We start from the raw sequence: 23671 nt of genomic DNA, 5'->3' as shown, positions 1-23671 counted from the left end.
TACTGAGGCCACAGCAGGCTCCACTCCAGCGAACAAAAGCGACATTATGGACATCACGACACGTCCTGTGAGATCAGGCAACGCGGGCTCGCGCAGTGTGACCTCGAAGGCCATGATCGGGAAGTGGTTATTCTTTAAGAGATAACAGCGTTCGGTGTGAGGGGCTGCTGCTGTCTACGAAAGCGCATAGTCAAATGAATCGTTCAGGTCTGCAGGTTTTTATTTATCATTAAAAAAGTACAAATCTTTTAGCATCAATCATCATGCAATCAACCAAACGAAAATATACAGATTCTACGATGGCAGCCTGATGGCGTTCACAGGAGGGAGGGTGACTCGCTGCTGTTCAGTGTCACGTGATCAGGCCACTCTTTAAGCGCAGGCGGAAAGTTCCAATTGTCCGGCTGTCCAACATGCGGCACAGACGCGAACGGTGACGAGCTCCAGGAGAAGGCTTGTTTCTCGTACCAGGTTGGGCCACACTGGGTCCACAGGCTGTGGCGAGCCATCATCGTGGAATTCACTACCTGCGCAAGGACAGTCTCGCCATGAAGAATTTCACAGACGAAAATTATAACATACTTCCTTCCAAAATTGATGTCTTGTTAAAAATAAATGCCTAGATATCAGTTAAATTGTGAGTAAAGTGAGTCTATTTACATTCTCGCGGAGCTGCGCCTCCAATGCAGTATTAGACTTGCAAGGAACCGCTTCTCGCTGCCAACGACGATTCTACAGGCACAAAGGCATGAGGTAGCAGCAGAGCGACATAGTTTTGTCGCGCTTATGGATTCATTTTGGGAAGCGACAAAGCAGCCATTGTCTTAGGATTGTGCAAGGCAATAGGACTTACGAGACATTTTGTCCCACTTCCCTTCATCATTCTCGTGTGCAAACGCCTCTGTGAGCTGTGAACCCGAAAACTCGAATAGAGAAGAACTGACGAAGAGCGCACATGACCGAGACGCAGTGTTGACTAGATGGTGCTATACATTACGTATTTGACACTTAGGATTCCTCCCCCCCCCCAAAAAAAATAGCACCAACCAGCCCAGTTCAGCACAATCCTGCAGACCTCATTCTGTGAACCGTAGGAAAAGTTACCGTGCGATGGGACCTGTGCAGCATGCACTTAACGGAATTACGTGGTGATATTGTAAACAGATGTAGTGCGTGTGAGCTTTCGCACTTGTCATGTTCCTAATTTGAGCCTGTAAAGATATTTATTTTATTTTTGTTTCAATTGAACGGCGAAAATTCATCCGATATCCCGATCAGCGGGAGGCCATTCTGCCATGGTCTCACATAAAGGCCTCACAGCTGTATGCTGTGCGCTTTGCTGCGTATTTCACTCTCTATTGGCGCATGAAAGTGTCGACATTTTTTTTCCTGCGAGCGTCTTAACAATACACGATAGTGTATTTTATTTTCTTAAAAGAAACGGTTAACAAATTTTCGACGTTAAATAAAGCAAGGTCTACGGACAAGGTGGTTGAAATGATTCGATGCCGGAGACTCTGCATTCTACGATGCACTGTGGTGTACATTTTCGACTATATTGGCCCTAAGAATGACCGTACCGTTATCTGCCCTTCCACTAGCAGGAAAGAAGGCGAGCAAGTTTTATGTGGTGTACGTCCGAGTGTTTCAAAGAACTGGTTTGTTTTCGAACAAGAAATTTGTGCATGCAATCGTTGCCTAATGGTAGGGAACCAGGCTGCTGTAGTCGACTGCAAATGGTCGATTCACATATTATTTTGTACTTAGTAAATCGAGGCAAGACAGGACCCTACCTAGAGGTACCGCAAAGTGACACGAATGAAGGAAAACACTATTCTTATTAAGAACGGCTCCGTGGACTTTATTGCAGTGACCGCGCACAGAGACCGTGCGTTCTACTTTGTGAAGAAACGGCGGCTGTGATCTGTTGCTTGCAGTTTTACCAGGGCCAGTCATTTGGCAGTTACCAACTTCACGCGCATTAAAGGGCCCTCACAGACATGCCCAGAAGGGCACCCATGCGCGGTGCTTCGTTTGAGCGCCAGCAGCCTAATGTGACGAGCGCGCAGTGCTATCCCTCGTACCACATGAGGGGCAGGAGGCGCCACCGTATGTCCTCGCGCACTATTGGGGAGAGCTCCACCACTGGAAAAGCTGGCGCCACCATCAGCGTGACATCGCATGAGGGATCACGCGGACACAGCGGCCACGTAGGCTGCTTCGGAAGCGCCGAAGCGAGCTGAAAACGAAAGTTTAAAATCCTACTTGCGCAGTGATTCTGATTAAGTGGGGAGGCTTTCCTGCTTTGGGTGTCTGCTTGATAGCATTTGAAAGCACTATAATAGGTAATGGCTGCCTTTGGAGCCGTGCAGCATGGTTGGCTACTGCTCGGTGCCGCATTGGCGGACGTACGCAACGGAGCCCGGTGTCAGCCTTATTCACACGTAGCCACAGGACAAGAAGCTGCGTGAAGCTTGGCTCGCGAAAGTTAGAGCCGGCAAACAGCCATCGGCTACAACTCGGGTACGCAGCAAGCATAGACGCGAGGAAGATTTATGCTACGGCACCGGGACTGCTATGTTCGGTGAATTGCACTAAACGCGCACTTCGGCGCTCGCCCGCGGCCGTTGCCCGGCTTATGTAATGCAGGATTGGTCTATTAAATTGTTGATGCTAGATACTGGCCAGTTCACTGGAAGGGAAAGGGAGCGGTAAGAAGCACATTAAAAAATCTCAGTGCTCTTTCGCTCTGTGAAGAAGGATGACCAGCGAAACTGTGTATGTGGGCCCCTTAATGGCGAACTGCACTTTAGCCACGGGTCGGGCCGGTATTGCACTATTTTCGGGATCGGCTAATGTATGGGGTGCGCTTAACGCCTGCTTCACCTCCGCCGCGGGTCTCCCCAGCATTTCACAATCTCCGAGATCGGCCCACGTACGTATGGGGAGTTTTTCGCTTGCCACGCCAACGGCACGAAAATTTCCTTGGACGATAGAGGTATACAGCTTTGCTGTAAAAAGACGTGCAATATGGTCATGTTTGTGTTATGAATTAATACACTAGATTACGAAACAGAAGCGGTAAATCGCACGTTTAGAAGACCGATAAACATACAGTGCGACGCAACCTGAGAGTTAATGTTGAAAGGTCCAACAATTTAGAAGAAACAAAAAAAAAAAAAGATTGCATCGTCGTGACGGCACATCACAGTCGCCGTAGGCGTCGGAGTCTATAAAGAAATTATTCTTTAACAGCTCTGATAGCGTCCACGCAACAATGGTTTCTTGTGCACCTTCATATGATCATATTCCGTGGCCTAAAGCTCACGGCGCGGTGCGAAAACGCGCACGCAGCGAACGCGAAACATTGCGTGCGGACATGCATGCAAAGGCGCAGTCGGTCCCTGCGAACTCGTGCGATCGTTGCCTTGAAGCTTCACGAGGGTTGCAATGTGTGCTTGTTGGTAATGCGTCTTCAAGGGGAGTATGGTAGCGCGATTCAAAGATGGGACAAGGACCTTTGTGTCTTCTCTTGTCCCGTCTTTGAATCGCGCTACCATACTCCCCTTGAGGCTTCATTCTGTCCATTTGATTATACAGACAGCCCACTGTAAGAGCATATTTCACATAGCTTGCTGTCTGCGTTCGCCTACTTTTCACGTAAGGAGCCGATTCAGGAGACTCCATCGCGGCGACAGCGCGCAGTGGCGTTCACTGTAAGTATTCGGTGAAGAGATAGCGTGTGTAAACTATGCTTTGCTTTCAGTTTGTGCAAGATTATTATTTCGACAGTAAAAAGCTTCCATCGTTTTGAGAGTACTTACAGAAATGTCCAGGAGGACTGCCACGCGGTGTTATTGAGTCATAAGCCAAGCCTGTGAGGAGCGCGCCGCGTGATCCCTAATACTATGCAAGGGAGGCGCATCCGACAGATGGCTATTCCGTAAGTCCTCGCCCTCAGTACTAAGACGGGAATAACGATGGGGAGAGCAGCTGTGAGTTAATCGAACTAGGAGTAATCGATTCAGTTCTGGTACTTTTCTACTTTATTCAATTTGGTCAAGAAAAAAATCATTCGCCCACTGCATTTCCAAAAGTATTGTGTGCCTTATTCCTTCCTTTCTGTTTCGCGTGCCTACTTTGCCTCTTGAGAAAACATGCCATAACGTGCAGAACACAGTTAGCTATTATCTTATTTATTTCGGCCACGTTGCACAGGCTACCAAAAATGGCATTGGACGGCGGACGTGTGATCTTTTCTTCACCTTCGCATCAGTTCCTCCGTGCGGCCGCAGGCCCATCTCGAAGAACGGGTACCGGCCCACCGATGGGTTCAGATCACTCCGTGCAGACAGGGCATTCTCGGCATTGTACTTGGGATTGCACGCGGCACACACGGCCAGCGGATCGTTCTCGTAGTTGTTGTACCTGCGTCGGAAAGAACGATAACCTCGCATGTGGGGTAAAATGAACGAACTCTCCTCGTAATGCTACCAATGAAGTGGGGCTGTACTATCGCTCGCTATAACCGTATGGTGAATGTAAGTGTCAAGAACATAGTTTTCATCAGCATTGTCCCGCAACTCGCAAGAAATTATTCAATGTTTGCGTTTTACTAAAAAAACTAGCCAAGAACGTAGCACCGTTAACTCTTGAGAAAGAGAAAGAAACAGAAGAGAGGAAAGACACAAAGGTTAACCACACGCTATTTCGGATTGGTACCCTTCGATGTATGAGTTAAAACGTACATGCGAATTCCTACACTCGAATTTATTAAGGTGACGTTTTTATATACTTCGTATTTCTTTGAACTTGCGATTTTATGCATACTGTGACGTGCTCGCGTACGCTAAAGACACCTGCAGCTTCCTCTTGAATGCCGCCTAAGTGGGTGAAATCCACCTATGTTGCTATATAGAAAAGCGTGACTAATGAAGCAGTTGAACCCTGTCTTTCATGTTTTAACCATCGGTACACAATCGCACCTGGTCACAGCCATATATTGCTGAAGCTGTCACAGGTACCTTGGCCACTGCACAATTATCTGAAGGTTTGGAGCATGCTTGCCTTCAGCGGTCACAGACACAAAAATGCATTGTATCAGATGACCCGTATCAAAAGTAAACAGAGGATTTGTGTGGGCATGCTTCAGCTGTCCCACACGAACACAAATTCATCCTAATCGTTCGCTTGCATCAGACAGCGTCGGTGGAAGGTACCAGATCTAGGCAGAGCGTGGCTGTTCTTCCGTGGCACCAGGAACAAATACTTCTGAATACCATAGGCCTCTTGGCGACTGAACAATTTATTAAAGCTTGGTGGCTCCAGCGGTCACAGACATTTCCACTGCAGTTCACAGCTAGCAAGAAATTTAGTGGGGCATTTCTGTGGACTTGTTTCATTAGTCACAAAGCCAGAAACTTATCTCAAGTTCATCGGTCTATAAGTAAGTTACCTTTTTGTGGGTGCAGCCTTTCATGCAAGGTGGCAGATACAGAAGAGATCACCAAGGCTGATTCTTGGGCTAGTCGGTAGAGTTTACTCATAATGGCAAAGCCTTTAGCGCAATTCAAAAAGACAGGGACGTGACAGAGACACAAGACACAGCTGTCCTGTGTCTCTGCGACGTCCCTGTCTTTCTGAGTTGCGCTAAAGGCTTTGCCATTATGAGAAGAGCTCACGGGTAGGTTGGCGACTGCAGAATTCACTAGTCATCCTGTAGGATGATGCATTGTTAAGATCAGAGGGTCTAAGAAAGTTAGTGAGAGAGTTCTGTGGGCTTGTTTCTGTACTTATCAGCAACGAAGAATGATTTCGACCCAAACTGACACCAGGCTGATGGCAGCCACGCAGTGTGGCTGTAAAGTATGCAAGAAAACGTGCTAGAAATATGTACGAAAATTACTACCCACCATGTGCATGTTAATAACCTGCATTTTCAACAGCAATCTTTTCGTTCTCAAAGCAACTTTGCTTCCTTGTGTCTTTATGCAAACATGCTGAGTTAACAGTCACCAAAAGAGAAATAATAAATCCAGCTCTGCACGAAGATAAAATGAAATCTCCTAGAATTTACTTCAGCATAGCTTTGTCAAACGGGCTGATATCATTAAAAAACGTCGCAGTTTCACCTGAAAAGCGGAGCACTGATTCCGACAGCGAATTACCAGACAGCTGCAATAAGTAAATTAAGCAGCTGTACGTGTTATCGCCACTGTAGATTACAGTAAAACTTCGCTTCATTGTTAAATTGACGAACTTGGTGTCGTGCACAAAGCCAAGTATGAACACGTCTCACTCGATGGCAGTAAACTCGATGTAAGAACGCTGGCGTGAAGCGAGGCACCAGCGACAAGCGATCGCTTCTTGTTGCTTCTAGCTACAATGCATTTCCAGAGCATAGTTTACGCGGCCTTCGACGCTATCCGCTGGTACGCTGATTAAGTGTGCTGGTAGTACTAACGTCACCACGAGGCCCGGAGCAGCTTTCGCTTGTGTTCTAACAAGGGCTACCAATGTGCAAACATGGGGCTGATGCGCTGGAGTTTTGAACGCACCTAAAACCCCTTAAACTTCGTAAAGTAGCGACACTCTCCTCCTCCGCCTTCACTCCTCCTCGTTTCTCTTCTCTTTCACGCTCCTGCTCGACCGTGTCACCGCCTGTACCGCTAGAGCGTAGCAAACGACCTTTCGCAGAGCAAATGCACACATTGCAAGGCGTCGCACTTTAAGCGTGCACGTTGGCTTTCTAACTCCGAGTAACTTTGTCTACAGCATAGAATTTCTATACGGACGGTTATACTAATTAAGTGATGACAGCATTCTTATTTCTTGTTTTCATAACCATTTTTTAATAGCATCTGAACGAGCACCAACGCTGTGCCATGACGACTCCGAATGTATCGCGTGCCCTACAATTAGGTAAGCAACATTTGTCAAGTGCATGTCACAAGATGTTCTTCCGAATGGTTGTAAATAAAACATGTACGATGGAATGCCAACATCCTGACCTCCAGCAAGCCCTCAGTAGCCTAAATAATCCGAGCCGTCCTTACAATGTGAATTCGCAGAGCGTATGACGCACAAAGGCCAACAGAGGGCACGAAGGAACGCTGGTCTTAAGGTTCGCAAGAGTATTACAAGCTACACTGCCGCCAACGTGCGTGCTTGCCAATCTTCTAAGCACGCGCAAAGGCTCAGAGGTGAGCGATGGTGCTATTATGTTTCTCGTGCCTCAACGTCGACAAATAAAAAAAAAAACAGCAGCCGATCATCGAGTCGGGATTCTGCGTATATAGAAAATGAAATCAGTTTTTTAGTATTTGTTCGCGAAGCGGGAATGCGGTAACAGCGCTTGATTCCGGCTCAAACAATTGCATTACTTTTTTGAAGTTTTTGACTCATCACGAATAACATTTCATCGTGTGCTAGCTCGTCCGTTTACGAAGTGGCTTACTTGTCGCTAACCGAGTTGCACTACGGTGAATGCATTGAGGACTGTTGCGTTCGCTCCGAAATAATATTTGCGAGATATGACTTCAGTGAAATGTCCACGCAAAGAATGGCCACACTATGACGCGCGGCCTAAATTTCGGTAAGTGAAATGACGCAGTCGTGCATATTGAGGCACCATTTGTTGTCTCATTACGTGTATCTCAGAGACATAGCGGTCGAACGAGCAAATAGGCGAACGAACGAGTAAGCCAACGACTAAACAAACGAGCAGACGCCGACTAAACAAGCCAGTGAACGAGCGGGCGACCGCACCTTTTCTTTTCGGGTTCCCAAGGCCACATCTTAAACAACACACATTTTAAAGCTGACACGAATTAACACGTACGTCTCAAAGACTTATGATGCTGCCGTTCGGCGACGAACGTGGTTTCGGGAGAGCACGCACACTTTTGCTTGTTATCGCAAATTCAGCGTTTCACCGCCAATCAAAAACATGAACAATAAAGGCACAGAAAGCTATTCGCTCTAAAGAAGGCTAGGTAGTAACCACAAAATGCAGTGAGTTGCTTTCCTAAGATTAGTTTTCAATGTCGAGCCTCAAATTTTGTCAAAAGGAATGCGCAGAATCCTAAAGGTTTTGTAATCACGTTTCCGCACGCAGCCTCGCGTGCATGCGAATTCAAGCCTGTCGGCGTACATTACGACGAAGCGACATTACGACAACGTACTGCTTATATAAACCAAGCACACGTCACGTAGGAATCCTGTGAAAGCGTGCGGCCAAGTGGCAACTTCATCAGTGAACTGTGCGATATCTACTACTTTATGGGTCCCAACAAATTACGGCAACTAGCACATACTATGTTGAGACTCGCTACTACCTCGTATAGTCATGTGGAGAATGTTGTTCTGAAGTTCTTCCTCCCGATTCGTTGAATCCACGTCTTTCTTCTTAGCCCGTAGCGCTTACCGCACGATATCGAGAAGAGCTTCTTGTCTTTGCTGAAACTATTTTGGCATATGAAGTCGCAGCAGATTATAGCGACAGAAAATGTCATGAAGCGATGTCACATTCGCCACAAAACTTAGTTCAAGGCGTTCGCAAACCGAAACAACACAGAAAAGCAACGGCACTAATATGCGCTCCTCGCCACACCGTAGAGGCTTGTCAAGCGAAAATGGCGTTGAAGCGCAAGTATAAACAAACGAAGCCGACGCGAGGGCCCACGTGATGTCATTAGGCCAACGGAGGCGAGGTGTCCGTGTCGCCCAGAGCGCGCGAGGAGGGGACGGCATTCTTCAAAGCGTGGCGCTACTTTCCGAAGTTAAAGAGGCTTTAAACGCACCATGGCGCGACCTGGCGGCGGTCAACGAAGTTGGCTGGGTAGTATGGAAAATACGCCGTCCCGTACAGTAACACGATTCTCGCTCGTTTTGTACATTGCTTTAAGTTTTGTGCGTATATCTCGCACTCCAATAGTGTTCGACACGTACGTTGGGCATTTTGCGCTACCGAATGCAGCACAGGTCATGGAGTGCGGGCGCTTTTCGTCCGACACACCATGCTGAAGGCGGGCGCACCCAGCGACTCCAGACTGCGCTGAGCAGTGCGCTGTCCCCAAGCATCGTCACCACCGCCATTGATGCGTGGTGAATTGTGAAGAGGGTCGTGGGGGCCTCACACGCTGGAATTTTCGACACACTGTGCGACGACTTCATGGCAAGTGATAATTGGCTCGGTAGTATAAAGGTCGCAGCTCTCCGCGTTATGTTATGCTGTCAGCGGGCTCTATACATTGTCGCGCTTGAATTGTTTGTGTGCTCAGCTTAGGAGGAAAGTTCGCATTTTTCCGGGGGCAGGAAGGGAGGCTGGGGCCCGGGCAGCTTTCCGAAGTGCAATGAATATATATATATATATATATATATATATATATATATATATATATATATATATATATATATATATATATATATATACATTGTAACGCGGTTTGTTGCGCACTCAGAAACGTGACCGTCTCAGTCGAGCGTCAGACACCGAGAGCGCGAGCCCCTCTATGTTAGCGGGCCGATGATGATAGTGCGTCCATAGGGCACGCCAGTCTTCTTCGCTACAACTGCCCCCTGGAGAAGAAGGAGCCATCCTGGCGACTCAAGGAGAAGCGAGGAAAGGGGGTCGAATAGGGTTTTAGCATCTGGACGTGCACTCTCTCGTGTCCGCGACTCCTCAAGTCAGTAGATGGCGTTAGCGGCTGGGCGACGTAGTTGACTGGCGTCGTCTGTTGTACGACGCGGTAGGGACTGTGCTATTGAGCGAGGATTTTGGCTTCTAGCGCGAAGTGAAACAGGGACACAGAAAGGAGCAGACAGGACGAGCGCTCGTCCTGTCTGCTACTTTCTGTGTCCCTGTTTCACTTCGCGCTAGAAGCCAAAATCATGTTACCGTACCAACTAGCCCAACTGTCTATCCTTTTGCATTGAGCGAGGAGTTTAGAGGATAGACCAGCGGTGCTTGAACGTATCCACCGCCAGACTAGTGAGTGCGGATGGTAGGTGCAAGGAGGTCGGTCTTCATCACGACGGAATTTTTGGAGACTCTGGTCTTCTGACGGAACGAATGGGCCAGCTGACGGCATTCTTAGGCATACTTGGAGGCTTCAGACAGAGGCGTGCCATCTGATGGGTCAGGCCGGCAGGGGAGAATGGTGTCGAGCGTACAGGTAGGTGCACGGTCATATACGAGAAACAATGGCGAAAATCCCGTTTTGGCCTGTGAAGCGGTGTTATAGGCGTATGTAACTTATGGAAAAACAAGGTCCCAGTTGATATGATCCGATGTAATGTACATGGATAGCATGTCCCTTAAAGTACGATTGAACCGTTCTATTATGCCGTTCGTTTACGGATGATAAGCAGTAGTGGTGCGATGAACGGTATGGCACGCGGTCAAGAGGGCGTTAAGAACTTCGGAAATAAACGCACGCCCTACGTCACTTAGAAGTTCCCGCGGTGCCCCATGACGCAGTATGAAGTGACGCAGGAGGAAGACGCAATGTCGTGGGCTGCCGCTGTTTGCAGTGCCGCAGTTTCTGCATAGCGGGTGAGGTGGTCGACAGCGACAATAGCTGATGTGCAAGGAAGAGGACCGTAGAGATCGATACCGACGCGGTCGAATGGTCGGGACGGACAAAGGCTGCAAAGGACCAGAAGGTCGAGGGGCAGGAAGCTTGCGTCGTTAGCACGCTGTGCACGAGCGAAGGTACTTTCGCACAAAAGTATACGTGCCAAGCCAATAAAAGCAGGAGCGAAACCTGGCGTTGAAGAGGCCGGTATGGGCTCATTGCGGGTCTGAATGGAGAGAGGAGCATACATCTGTGCGCATATGGTGAGGGACGACTAATAACCATTTGCGGCCATCGGAAGCGTAATTTCGACGATAGAGAACACCATCGCGCAATTCAAAATGAGAAGCCTGGCAGCGGATAGCGCCCGAAGGGCGTGTTGTTGAAGTGTCAGAAATGCAATCCATAAGTGCCGCAATCCAGGGATCTTTGCGTTGCTCCACAGCCCTGTTGACGTGGATAGGTGACGAAAACGCCAATTCGATGACTGAAATGCAAGTCATGTCACTTGGTGTGGGCGACCGAGAGAGGGCATCCGCGTTGGTGTGTTTCCGGCCATACCGGTAAATGACGCGTATGTCGAAGTCTTGTAACCGTAGAGCCCATCGCGCAAGACGGTCAGACGGATCTTTTAAAGTTGGTAACCAACATAGAGCATGGTGGTCTGTAACGACGTCGAAGAGGCGGCCGTACAAGTAGGATCGGAATTTTCGAAGGGCCTAGACGATATTCAGGCACTCCTTTTCGGTGACGGAGTAGTTTGATTCCGCTTTCGTTAGTGTTCGGCTTACGTAGGCTACTACGTATTCATCAAGCCCACTTTTTAGCTGTGCAAGCACGGCACCAAGCCCTACGCCGCTGGCATCGGTGTGGACTTCCGTGAGGGCCGTAGGTTTGAAATGGCGCAGTACGGGAGGCGAAGTGAGCAAACGCCGCGTTGTTTTAAAAGCATCGTCGCAAGCTGTGGTCTAAGTAGAAAGTCGTGTGTCGCCGTGAAGCAGCCGTGAAGCAGCTGAGTCATCAAGGGAACAATGATAGAAGCGAAATTCCGGCTAAAAAGACGAAAGTAGGAGCCCGATAAAGCTCTGAAGTTCTTTCAGGGACGTGGGCTTCGGGAATTCGGCGACGGCGCGAAGTTTGGAAGCATCATGTAGTATGCCATCTTTCGATACGACGTGTCCGAGTATGGCAAGCTGCTTGGCTCCAAAGCGACATTTCTTCAAGTTGGGCTGGAGGCCTGCCTCGGTGATGCACTGCAGGACTTGTTCGAGAAGGTACAGATGTGTGGGAAAATCTGGAAAAAAGACGACGACATCGTCAAGGTAACATAGGCATGTCTTTCATTTTAGTCCACGAAGGAGATTGTCCATCATTCGTTCGAATGTAGCAGGGGCGCTGCAAAGCCCAAACGACATAACGTTGAATTCATATAGGCCGTCTGGGGTCACGAAGGCTGTCTTCGGGCGATCGGCAGGATTAATAGGCACTTGCCAATAGCCTGAGCGTAAATCGAGCGAAGAAAAATACTTTGCGCCGTGCAAACAATCCAGAGCATCGTCGATGCATGGTATAGGGTAGACGTCTTTGCGAGTTATCTTATTAAGACGGCGGTAGTCGACGCAAAATCGATTGAGCCGTCATTTTTCTTAACCAAGACTACAGGTGACGCCCAGGGAATACTAGAAGGTTGAACCACTCCACGGTCAAGCATATCGCTTGCTTGGTTTTCAATAACACAACGCTCTGCAGGTGATACACAATAAGGCCTCTGGTGCAGTGGTGCAGTGGTGCAGTGGTGATATTTCCGTAGAAGGCTGAGAAGCTGGGAACGCTGCGTAGGGCTCAGAAGGGAATCTACTGAACTATGGAAGCCGTCTTGTGTAGGTTTGGAACAAGGCACGCTATAATTCAACGAGTTCACGTCTGAACAGGTGTTGTCAAGAGGGTTGTCAAAGATGGTTACTGAAACGGCAGGCGGAAGACATCCAAGGCACTCGCCACGACGTAAGACGAGGGGCGTGGCCTTAGCGTTGGAAACGAGCAGTCGCGTGCAGCCACCGCTGACGGTTAGGACAGCGAAGGGAAGAAAATGTCCGATGGGGCAAACAGGGCAGTTGTGTCAGTGGCGAAAGTAGGGCAGGCATTCGCAATCACAGGAGAGTGCGGAGGGATCGTGATGTCTTCTGTAACGGCCAGTTTGTCACAAAAATCGTCAAGGTTATGTAAACGGGTATCGGGAAGCGGAGAAAATTCATCTTCGGCGCTAGAGCAATCAATGATGGCCTGATGATCGGAAAGGAGGTCCCACCCCAAGATGACGACGTATAAACAGGATGAGAGGACGACGAAATCAAGTGTATACGTGTATCCTTGAATGACGATGCGGGCGGTACATGCGGCAACAGGGGCAATGCACTGGAAACTTGCTGTCCTGAGTGACAGCGCAGATAAGGGCGTTATTACTTTTCTAAGCTTGCGGCAAAGTTCTTCCGTAACTACTGAAACGGCGGCGCCTGTGTCCACTAATGCCAGTGTGACGACTCCTTCTACAGATACTTCGATTACGTTCGTCGGAAGAGAGCAAGGCTTTGTGTGGTTCGACTAGAACGCAGTTCTCGCCTCTTGAACTGCGGTAGCTGGTTTTCCTTATCCGATGGGGCCGGACGCCACCGCAGGGGGGAAAATGGGCGGCGACAAGGGGATGGCGAGCGACGACCATGCGCAGAACGAACGACGTTGCTCATAGACGGAAAGTGCGAGTCATTTGGTGGCGTGAAGGACGAAGCTGGCGAAACGTATGAGCGCACAGGTTGGTCATTACCTTGAAGCCATAAGTGACGGCGAGAGTACCGTGCCACGTCACCTGGGATTCTACAGAAGAAGCTCACGGGGCGATTGTCGGGTGTACGCCAGGGTCCCGTGCTAGCTGGTGATCCGGTTGTGTACGCTGGAGGGATTGGACGTGGCAGTGCAGCAAACGGTGGTGCTGAAAAAGTCGACGGAGGTGGTCGTGCTGCAAACTCGGCGTAGCTTAGAGGTAGGCAATGGTGGCGCTGCATGAGGGGACTGAACAGCTTCGGACACTTGTTCCTGGAGCACCTGACCAAGGACGGCGTAGGAGCCAAGGACGGCGTAGGAGCCAAGGACGGCGTAGGCCGTGGGACGGCGGTGAGTGGGGATAGCTGGCGGGTGACTTCGGAGCGTTTAAATTCCTTGATTTCGCCAAACAGGTGGTCGTTGTTAGTCACAGCGGCTAAACATGCAATGGAAGTATTGGGGATTGAAGAAGGTGGAGTGAGTAGACGTTGCCTCCTAAGTTCATCGTAGCTTTGACGAAGTTCAGCGACGTCGACCATGGTCCGCGGGCTTTTCGAGAGGAGCATTTGGAATGCGTCGTCTTCGATGCCCTTCTTTACGTGACGGATCTTGTCAGACTCAGTCATCGATAGATCGACGCGCTTGCAAAGGTCCACAACACCTTCTGTGTACTTGGTAATGTTTTCACTGGGTTTCTGGGAACCGCTGCGCAAGTGCTATTCGGTATGGAGCTTCCGCACCTCAGGGCGACCGAAGACTTGCGTAATGCGCGTATTGAAATCTGGCCAGGTGCTGAGGTCGGATTCGTGGTTGTGGTACCACAGACTAACGACACCCGTGAAATAGAAGTTCACGTAACTGAGCTTCGCAGCATCGTCCCATTTATTGTGGGCACTCACCCGCTCATATATCGAGAGCCAATCTTCTACGTCTTATTCGTTGGAACCGCTGAAGATGGGAGGATCGCGCTGACGCACTGAGCCAGGACAAATCAATGTCGGCGATGCCGGAGGTGTTTGGCTGGCGTCGTCAGGCATGATGGCCGGCAGTGTCCGATTACGTAGCTCCAGGGTGGTTGGGGAAGTGCTACCCCGCCCCTCCACCAACTATGTAACGCGGTTTATTAAGCACTCAGAAGCACTTCGCCACAGCCGCCGTCAAGCCGGTCTCTCACCGACAACAGTTATCATGCCACAGAACGGAGGACCAGCCCAGGAGCCAGCTGCAACCACGCAAAGGTCAACGCCAGCTGCTGCCGCACGCCATTACATGAAACCACGCTCGTTCGCGGGAAGAGCGGGACAAGACGTGGGCGAGTGGCTTACGCAATACAAATGGGTGAGCCGATGTAACCACTGGAACTCGGTCACGAAGCTTGACAACGTCGTCTTATTTTTTACAGAAACCGCCGTGATATGGTTCGAGAATCACTAGAGTAATTCGCAACATGGGAACTCTTTGTTGAAGAAATATGAAAATGGTTTGGTTACTTTGATGCCCGAAAGAAATGTGCGGAGAGAACACTTGCCCAAAGAGCTCAAACTTCGACAGAGTCAATCACTGCATGAAGAGAAGTACTCAAGTTGTGCAAGATAATAAACTCGCGGATGACTGAGGAAGACCGAGTCGGGCATCTTCAGAAAGGCATCGCAGAAGACGTCTACAATTTTCTGACAGGTAGAGAACACCTCACGTCCATCTCAGATATCTTCCCTCACTGCCGTACGTTGAGACGTGGAAGACATGTCGTATTGCGCCCAAATTTAGACGACTGGCAAACGTGACAACTGTCGCCTGCGTCGACGCGAGTCCATCCACTGACCTTGCCTCTACTGTTCGGGAAATAGTACGCAAAGAGCTGCGTCGACACAATGAAATAGTGTGCAACACAGTTCAACCGCCGGCTACGTTCCCACTGTATCACTCAGCTCCCTCAGCACCATGCGCTACTTTGCCACCGTCTGTGTGTGCCATGGACGTCAATGTGGCTGGAACGACGAGGCCCCATCCGGAGACTTATCCGTCAGAACAGCGATATAGGCAACGTTTTCGCACCAGTCGTGATGCACAGAGGCGGATGGCTGCTGTTTAACGTACTGAGGGGCCGTACCCAGTTCCACGACCTCTGCCGGCTAAGCGCTTTGAGCGGCATTTCTTAGAGCGTCCTCTGCCCTTGTGCTACAACTATGGTATCGAGGGCCAAATCGCCAGGTACTGCAACAAGGCCCCACAACGATGCCAGCAGCCCAGGTATGACCGATCAACAATATCTGGCCAGCAACACGTTGACCGTGCGTACACATATCCACGCGGTATGTCCAACGAGACCCTGGGAACATTGCGAAACCATTCACCGGCCGCCGATCGGAGCTTGACACCGCCGCCTGCCTTTCGCGTGAGCCAGTCACCGTCTTCCTGGCGCTGCTGCCCGTCGCCTTCTCCGCAAAACTAGTCAGCTCTGCCGTTGGAGGTAAAGCCGCTGGGCAGTCTTCGATTATGACAGAAATACCTCCGCCAATTTGCATGTTTAAAAATAACATTTGTGTACGTGTAGACGGCGTATGAAAAATGCCCTTAGTAGACACTGGAGCGATCGTTTCCGTAATGAGTTACGCATTCAAATGCCTGCTAGGACGAAATGTGCTGTTTTCATGGGACCATGCCGATATGTTTCGTGAAGTGAGTGGCGAACTATTGTACCTTTTATGTGCGTGCAGTGCAGCAGTTAGCTAGGGTTCTGAACAGTGGCGTAGCTAAGTCGTCTGGCACCCGGGGCCGATAGCTCTTCTGTCAACCCCGCCCCCTCACCCGGGTGTAGTCGAGGAAAGCGGGGATATCGACAATTTTCGGGTGTCTTCAGATGTATCTGACACCCCCCCCCCCTACTGGCCCCGTGCACCAAGGCCCCCCCCCCCCCCCCATTGCTACGCCTGAAACGTTTAACGCGGAGCTCGTAGTTTTACCTCTTGCTACGCACGACGTAATTCTGCGCCTCGATTTTCTGAAGCTGTGTGGTATCAATGATGGTTGCCGAACAAGGAGAAGTTACTGTAGATTCAAGCCTTCCGGCCCTATTTGTAGAACACGCGCCGTGTTACGAAAGCGTCTTTTGTGTGTCCGCAGACACCGTCATGCTGCCGTCGTCTGCCAGATGTGTCCCGGTCGCCTGCTCTGCTGCAACCGAAAGAACATTTGACGCTACCGCAGAACCAGTTCACTTTAGTTGCATTAAGGACAATGTTCTAGTGCCCTATTCTACGCTGTCGGTTATCGATGGGCGCACTGTCTTATGGACGATAAATTGCTCCAATGAATCCACAATACTACCGGAGGGTCTGAAACTTGCGGCTATTCGTGAAGATCAAATATTGGCAGTGGCCATCCTTGCAGAAGCCCCCGATGCCAGGGATGAGTCCCGTTCGGATGCATGTGCCACGGACCCTTCCATGATGGCTATGATAAACAAATCGCTCAGAACTAACCAACGTCAGGAACTGGCAAATATTCTACGAGAACACTTCGCAGTATTCGACGTTTCTCAGCAAGAGGCGCCGCTATCCTTTTCCCTTCTCATGTAGAGCATCGCATAGACACGGGATCTCACCAGCCTCTGCGACAAAAGCCATACCGGACGTCACCTTCGGAGCGCAAGGTGATCATTGACCAAGCCCATGACATGCTAAAGAAAAACATTATCCAAGAGTCGGGTAGTCCGTGGGCAGCCCCAGTAATTCTACTCAAAAAGAAAGATGGCACATGGCGATTTCGAATTGATTACCGCCGCCTCAACGTCTTTACCAAGAAAGACGGTATACTATTCGCCAAGGATTGATGATGCTCTAGATTTCCTTCCTTCAGCCTCATACTTTCATGCTTTTCGAGTATGGACTTGCGGTCCCGATACTGGCAGATTCCGATGCACAAGGCCGACAAGGAAAAAAACGGCATTCGTAATACGAGACAGATTTTTCGAATTTAACGTGAAGCCGTTCGGGCAGTGTAACGCGCCTGCAACTTTTGAGCACTTCATGGACAAAATTCTGCATGGTTTGAGCTGGGAAGTCTGCATCTGTTATCTGCACGATGTCGTGATTTTCGGACGCACGTTTAGTGAACACAAGGCTCGCCTCAGTCTTGTACTAGAGCGCCTAAAGAAAGCACGCTTGGTACTAAACTCCAAGAAATGTCGCGTTGAAGAACGCCAAACACTTGTTCTAGGCCACCTAGTGGACAAAGAGGGCATAAGACGTGATCCAGCGAAATGGCTGCTGTCAATGCCTTTCAGCAACCAATCTCGGTAAAAGAGCTATGAAGCTTCTTTGGCTCGTACTTCTGTCGGTTTACTCCCGGATTCACTCGCATCACGCATCCGCTGACGTGTCTGCTTCAGAAACGCGTTCACTTTGACTGGACCCCGGAATGTGCCTCTGCTCTTCGTGAATTGAAGTTCTGTTTGATGTCCCATACAGTTCTCGAACACTTCGACCCCTTGGCTCCCACAGAATCGCACGCGGATGCTAGCGGTATTGGTGTCGGCGCTGTTCTTATTCAACGCTTCGACACCAAAGAACACGTCGTAGCGCACGCGAGTCGCTCTCTAAGCAAGCCCGAGCGCAATTACACCGTCACAGAACAGGAATGTCTCATGGTTATTTTCGCAGTACAACGCTTTCGGTCATACCTGTAGGACGTCCGTTCACCATCATCACAGACAATCACTCTGTGTGCTCACTCGTCAATTAGCGTTATCCATCTCGTAGGCTTGCATGTTGGACGCTCCGTCTACAGGAGCACGAGTTCACCGTTTACTATAAAAGCGATCAACGGCACGCCGACTGCCTGTCGCGGCTGCCGCTTCCCACGACGGACGGTGACGCGGACAACTTTGTGCACTACATTGTATCCTTGGAGCCCGCATTTCATAATCTCAATACCTTTAAGACTGAGCAGGAAAACGACGACACTTTAAAACAATTGCTTGCTGCCAAACAAAAATCAACAGCCAATCGTTTTTGCACACTACTTAATGTGCATCTATACAACAACAATTCTACCACAGGTTCACGATATCTCCTGATGCTCCCGAAATGCCTACGCACATCCATCTTGGGGGCTATGCATGGCGTACCAAACTGCGGTCATTTGGGGGCAGCTAGAACGCTTTGCCGACTTCAAGAAAGATTTTACTGGCATAAGACGTGATCCAGCGAAATGGCTGCTGTCAATGCCTTTCAGCAACCTAGCTCGGTAAAAGAGCTATGAAGCTTCGTTGGCTTGTACTTCTGTCGGTTTACAGACAAGGCGGACGTACGTGTCTAGCTGCAACGAATGTCAACGTCGCAAACGTTCCACAAGTACTCCTCCTGGTAGACTTCACCCTGTGCCACCACCAAGGACTCCATTCGAGCTAGTCGGCATGGACCTTCTGGGCCCCTTTCCACGGTCTTCTAATGGAAATGGTTGGCTCGTAGTGTGCGCTGACTACGTGACATGCTACTGTGAGACGGCTGCAATACTATCGGCTACTGCAGCCGACGTGTACCTTTTCTTGCTACGTTTTATCATTTTCCAACACAAGCCTCCTAAAAGCACTTCTTGTTGGGCTATTTGGTAGCTATTCATTATAAAATATGAAGACGCCAAATAAACAGACACACACAAGAGAAGGCGCCCTGTCCCGTTTTCTTCTCTTGTGTGTGTCGGTTTATTTGGTGTCTTCATATTTTATAATGAACAGGCCTCCTAAAGTCGTTGTTTGTGATCGTGGGCGACAGTTTACTGCAGATGTGGTTGAAGACATGCTTCATCTATTTTGTTCAACTTTTCTACACTCTACGCCGTACTATCCACAAAAAAGGGCCTTACGGAACGCACCAACAGAGCTCTGACGAACATATTGTCCACTTACGTCTCGACGGACCACAAGAACTAGGACAGCGTTCTACCTTTCGTTACTTATGCATTTAACACCGCCCAGCACAAAACTACCGGCAACAACCCCTAGTTTCTGCTTTACGCTCGCCCGCCACGTTTTACCTTTCATACGATCGTCCCATTTATGAACCACAATAATTCCTGCATATCTGAGACCATCTGTCGTGCAGAAGAAGCCCGCCTCTTGCTTCACAAGATCGCTCGAAAGCACTTTACGACCGCCGACACCGACACGTCACATATGATCCTGGTGACTTAGCATGGCTGTGGACGCCTACCAGAAAACGTGGGTTGCGCGAAAAACTACTGGTGCACTATGTTGGACCTTACGTTGTGTGAGACCGTATAAGCGAATTGACGTGTCGCATAGCGTGTCTCCTTTCGAATGGTCGACGCTCTTCAAAGACTTAGGTGACTCATGTTGCCCGCTTGAAGCCCTGCACCACTCGATGTGTCGTTTGACTTGCCCGGTCGGTTTCGTCTGCGCGGGGGATGCGTTGCAAGCGCGAAAGTCTTGTATCATTTGAGTATGTACCGACAGCAGCAGTGGGACACAGGGTAAGAGACGGGAAGAGAAGACCTTCGCCGAGTGATAACGGAACCTCGGCTGGCACGCAGGACTGTCGGTTGCGTCCCAATAAACTCTCTACACAGACAGTAGCCCGTAACTATATATATATATATATATATATATATATATATAAATGCGAAGAACGGGGGTTAGCCGAGGGGCCCGATGTTTATTAGTCATATCATAAGAAGCCCACAAACACTGACACCAAGGACAATATAGGGGAAATTGTGCTTAATAAATGAAATAAAGAAAGGATAAATCGATGGAAATTAAAGTGGATGAAAAAACAACTTTTCGCAGGTGGGAACCGAGCCCACAACCTTCGCATAGATATTGTCATGCACGAAGGAGACCGTTTATCACCCTTACGGATGAAGGGGACCGTTTACTTTAGGTCGCGAAGGTGAGCGCAAGAGCGGCCAGCTGGTTGATCAACTCAGCGTCGTTCTGTTCTTTCTTCGCCCACTCGGGACCGCAACCACGTTCACCGGTCTTCGTTTTATTTATGCGGAACATTCCTCTCGTCGCAGACGAAGCCCGCCGGGCGAGTCAATCCATTTGTGTTGACGTGAACAATTTCAAGCGGGCGACATGGACCACTTGTGTCTTGACAGCTCTTCTACCACTCGCCGTGAGGCGAGCTGTGTTATAGGCGACTTCCGTGAGTCTGTTAATAATATCTGAAGCAGCAGAAGCTTGATGTGGGCGAGTTGGTTTTGCATACTTGATGAAAAGAGCGCTACGAAGACGTGGACTAAAAGAACAACATGTACGACGGACAAGGCGCTACTTCCAACTAAATGTTTTTTGAAGAAACAGGACTTTAAATAGATGCAACCAAGAATGGCCCATCGTGACATCATGACCTCCCTATCTCATTAGAAAGGCTATCTCTTTTTCGGTAAGCGTCACTGAAGGGCAACTAATGCATGTGCCCTCGGCCTTTGCAATGTAAAAAAGCTTCTAATATCTCCCGTTCTAGTCTATCTCTAGACCGAGCCAGAAACCTGGTGTCGCGAAGATACGGACGGCAATTGTGACGTTTACAGTGTTCTGCCAGATGCCCCCCCCCCCCGCATTGTTATTTACGGCCGAATTGTGCTCACGCGCCCTTTCGTTAAAACACCTTCCGGTTTGACCGATATAAACCTGTTAACAACTTAGGGGTATCTCATATACGACATTACTTTTGCAAGCAGTGTACTGCGCGGCATGTTTCTTAGAGCATGGTTCGGGTTTTGCTTTTGTCATCATAGGGCATATCTTGGCCAGCTTACATGGTGCACTGAAGAGCAGATTGATACTGTGCCTTTGTGCCACCTTCTTGAGGTTGTGGGACACCCTGTGCCAATAAGGAATCACATGTAATCTCTTCATATCAAATGGCATTTTGTGTTAGTGCCCTCTCTTGCCTGTTTGATCTTTTTAAGAAGCTTATCGCAAACGCTAGCGATCAAGGGTGAAGGGAAGCCGGCTGTTTCTTCAAAAAAAAAAAAAACATTTAGTTGGAAGTAGGCGCTTCAAGTCCTGTTTCTTCAAAAAAACATTTAGTTGGAAGTAGCGCCTTGTACGTCGTACATGTTGTTATTTTAGTCCACGTCTTCGTAGCGCTCTTTTCATCTAGTCTGTTAATAATAACAAACGGTCCATCGTATGTGGCCAAAAGCTTTTGGCATAACCCGCGTTTCTGTACTGGAGTTCACAGCCTTACTAAATCACCAGGGCGATAGGCTACCGGACGGTGGCAAATGTCGTAGCGTGCTTTTGATTTGTCCTGCGATGCCAAAGTGCGCAAACGAGCAATACGACGAGCTTCTGCGGCAAGGCAGAGAGTCTCGGTGACAGTGGGATTTTCGTGACTACAGAAAGGGAAAACGGTGTCGATTGTGTACTGGGGTGGCCGTGCGTACAGCAGGAAGAAATGGCTATAGCCGTCTCGGTAGTCTCGTGCTTGGCGTTGTTGAACGCGTACGTGATAAAAGGCAGTACGTCACCCCAGTTCTTGTGATCTGATGAAACATACATATATAGCATGTGTATAATTGTTCGGTTGGTGCGATCCGTAAGCCCATTCGTTTGTGGATGGTATGATGTCGAGTGACGCATGTGGGATTCACACAAACGAAGCAGCTCCTCTACGAGGTCCGCTGTGAATTGTCGTCCACGGTCGCTGATGATCACGTGAGGCGGACCATGGCGCAAGATGACATATTGCAGCAGGAATGTTGAAACGTCAGTGGCAGTTGCGGAGGGCACGGCCACCGTTTCGCAGTAGCGTGTGAGGTGGTTGACGCAAACAATTATCCAAAGGTTTCCCTTGGCTGATTTTGAAAAAGGGCCTAGGAAGTCAATGCCCACTTGTTGGAAAGGCGTGCTTGGAGGCGGGATCGGGTGCAGGAGACCAGCTGGAGCAGTAGATGGCCGTTTGTGGCGCTGACACCGCATGCAGCTGGCTACATACGTCTCAACAGACTTTCGCATTCCAGGCCAATAAAAGCGTTCCAGAATCCGGAAGAGCGTCCTCGCCGAAGCTAAATGACCAGACGTAGGGTCGTCGTGCATAGCATTCAGAATCGCTGTGCGAAGGCTCTCCTGTACCACTAGGAGAAAACGTGCGCCAGTGCTGGAAAAGTTCTTCTTATACAGGAGTCCATCGCGTACACAGAAATGGTTTGCTGTCGTCGAGACGGTCGTAGCGGTGAAGAGCGGTGTTAATTTATCGTCTTTTCGCTGTTCGGCTTTGAAGCAGTCGACGTCTGTAAAACGCGGCGACACAGAAGGCACGAGGTGGTCGAAGTCGTCGGAGTCAGAGTCCGTAGTGCTAAGTGGCATACTCGAGAGACAGTCCGCATCAGCGTGTTGTCGACCGCTCTTATAAGAGAGGGTGAAGCTGTATTCTTGCAGTAGGAGCGCCCAGCGCGCAAGGCGGCCACAAGCGTCACGAAGATTCACAAGCCAACACAATGAGTGGTGGTCGGTGACCACTGTAAAGGGGCTTCCATACAGGTAAGAACAAAACCGCTGAACTGCATATATTACCGCGAAGCATTCTTGTTCCGTGACAGTGTAATTCTGCTCGGGCCTACTTAATGAGCGGCTTGCATATGCAATCATGTGTTCGCGGTCACTGTAGCGTTGAACTAGGACGGCACCAATGCCTATACCACTGGCATCCGTAATGAGTTCCATCGGAGCTGAAGGACTGAAGTGTTGAAGAACCGGTTGTGACGTCAGCAGAAACTTCAACAGACCAAAAGCGGAGCCGCACTCCGAAGTCCACTCAAAGGGGGTGTCCTTTCGTAGCAGGCATGTCAGCGGATAATCGACATCGGCGAATTTAGGAATAAAGCGGTGGAAATAGGTACAAAGCCCGAAAAAACTACGGAGCACTTTGACAGAGCGCGGTGCACTGAACGCTTCAACGGCTGCTGTTTTCTGAGGATCAGGGCGAATGCCATCCTTGTCGACGAGGTGCTCAAGCACAAGGGTTTGGCGGTCTCCGAAGTGGCATTTCTTAGAGTTTAAAACTAGACCAGCGTTTCTGATACAGTTCAGGACAATATCCAGACGCGAGTTGTGTTCGCTGAAGGTGCGGCCAAAGATGACAACGTCGTCGAGGTAGCACATACAGATGTTCCACTTCAAGCCGCGCAGAACAGTGTCCATAAAGCTCTCGCAAGTTGCCGGAGCTTCGCGCAACCCAAATGACATCACATTAAATTCGAAGAGCCCGTCAGGAGTTGCAAAGGCAGTCTTCTCCTTGTCGTCA

At 49.5% G+C, this 23671-nt stretch overlaps 1 protein-coding gene across 2 annotated transcripts in view; it reads right to left on the bottom strand.

The window, feature by feature from the left end:
* Nucleotides 1-202: 202 nt before the first annotated feature.
* Nucleotides 203-23671, bottom strand: part of LOC142567826 (putative phospholipase B-like 2) — a 277787-nt gene continuing 254318 nt past the window's right edge. For both annotated transcript variants that reach the window (XM_075677976.1, XM_075677977.1), the window contains exons 11-12: nucleotides 4266-4428; nucleotides 203-527 (exon numbers count right to left, since the gene is read on the bottom strand). In XM_075677976.1, the coding sequence (XP_075534091.1) occupies nucleotides 318-527; nucleotides 4266-4428 (373 nt within the window). In that variant the 3' untranslated portion in view covers nucleotides 203-317. The remainder of the gene's footprint in view (nucleotides 528-4265; nucleotides 4429-23671) is intronic.

The sequence above is a fragment of the Dermacentor variabilis genome, unplaced genomic scaffold (assembly GCF_050947875.1).
Source record: "Dermacentor variabilis isolate Ectoservices unplaced genomic scaffold, ASM5094787v1 scaffold_14, whole genome shotgun sequence".
Classification (NCBI taxonomy): Eukaryota; Metazoa; Arthropoda; class Arachnida; order Ixodida; family Ixodidae; genus Dermacentor; species Dermacentor variabilis.
Note: the sequence above shows the minus strand (reverse complement) of the source record. Positions and strands in the feature narration are given on the sequence as shown.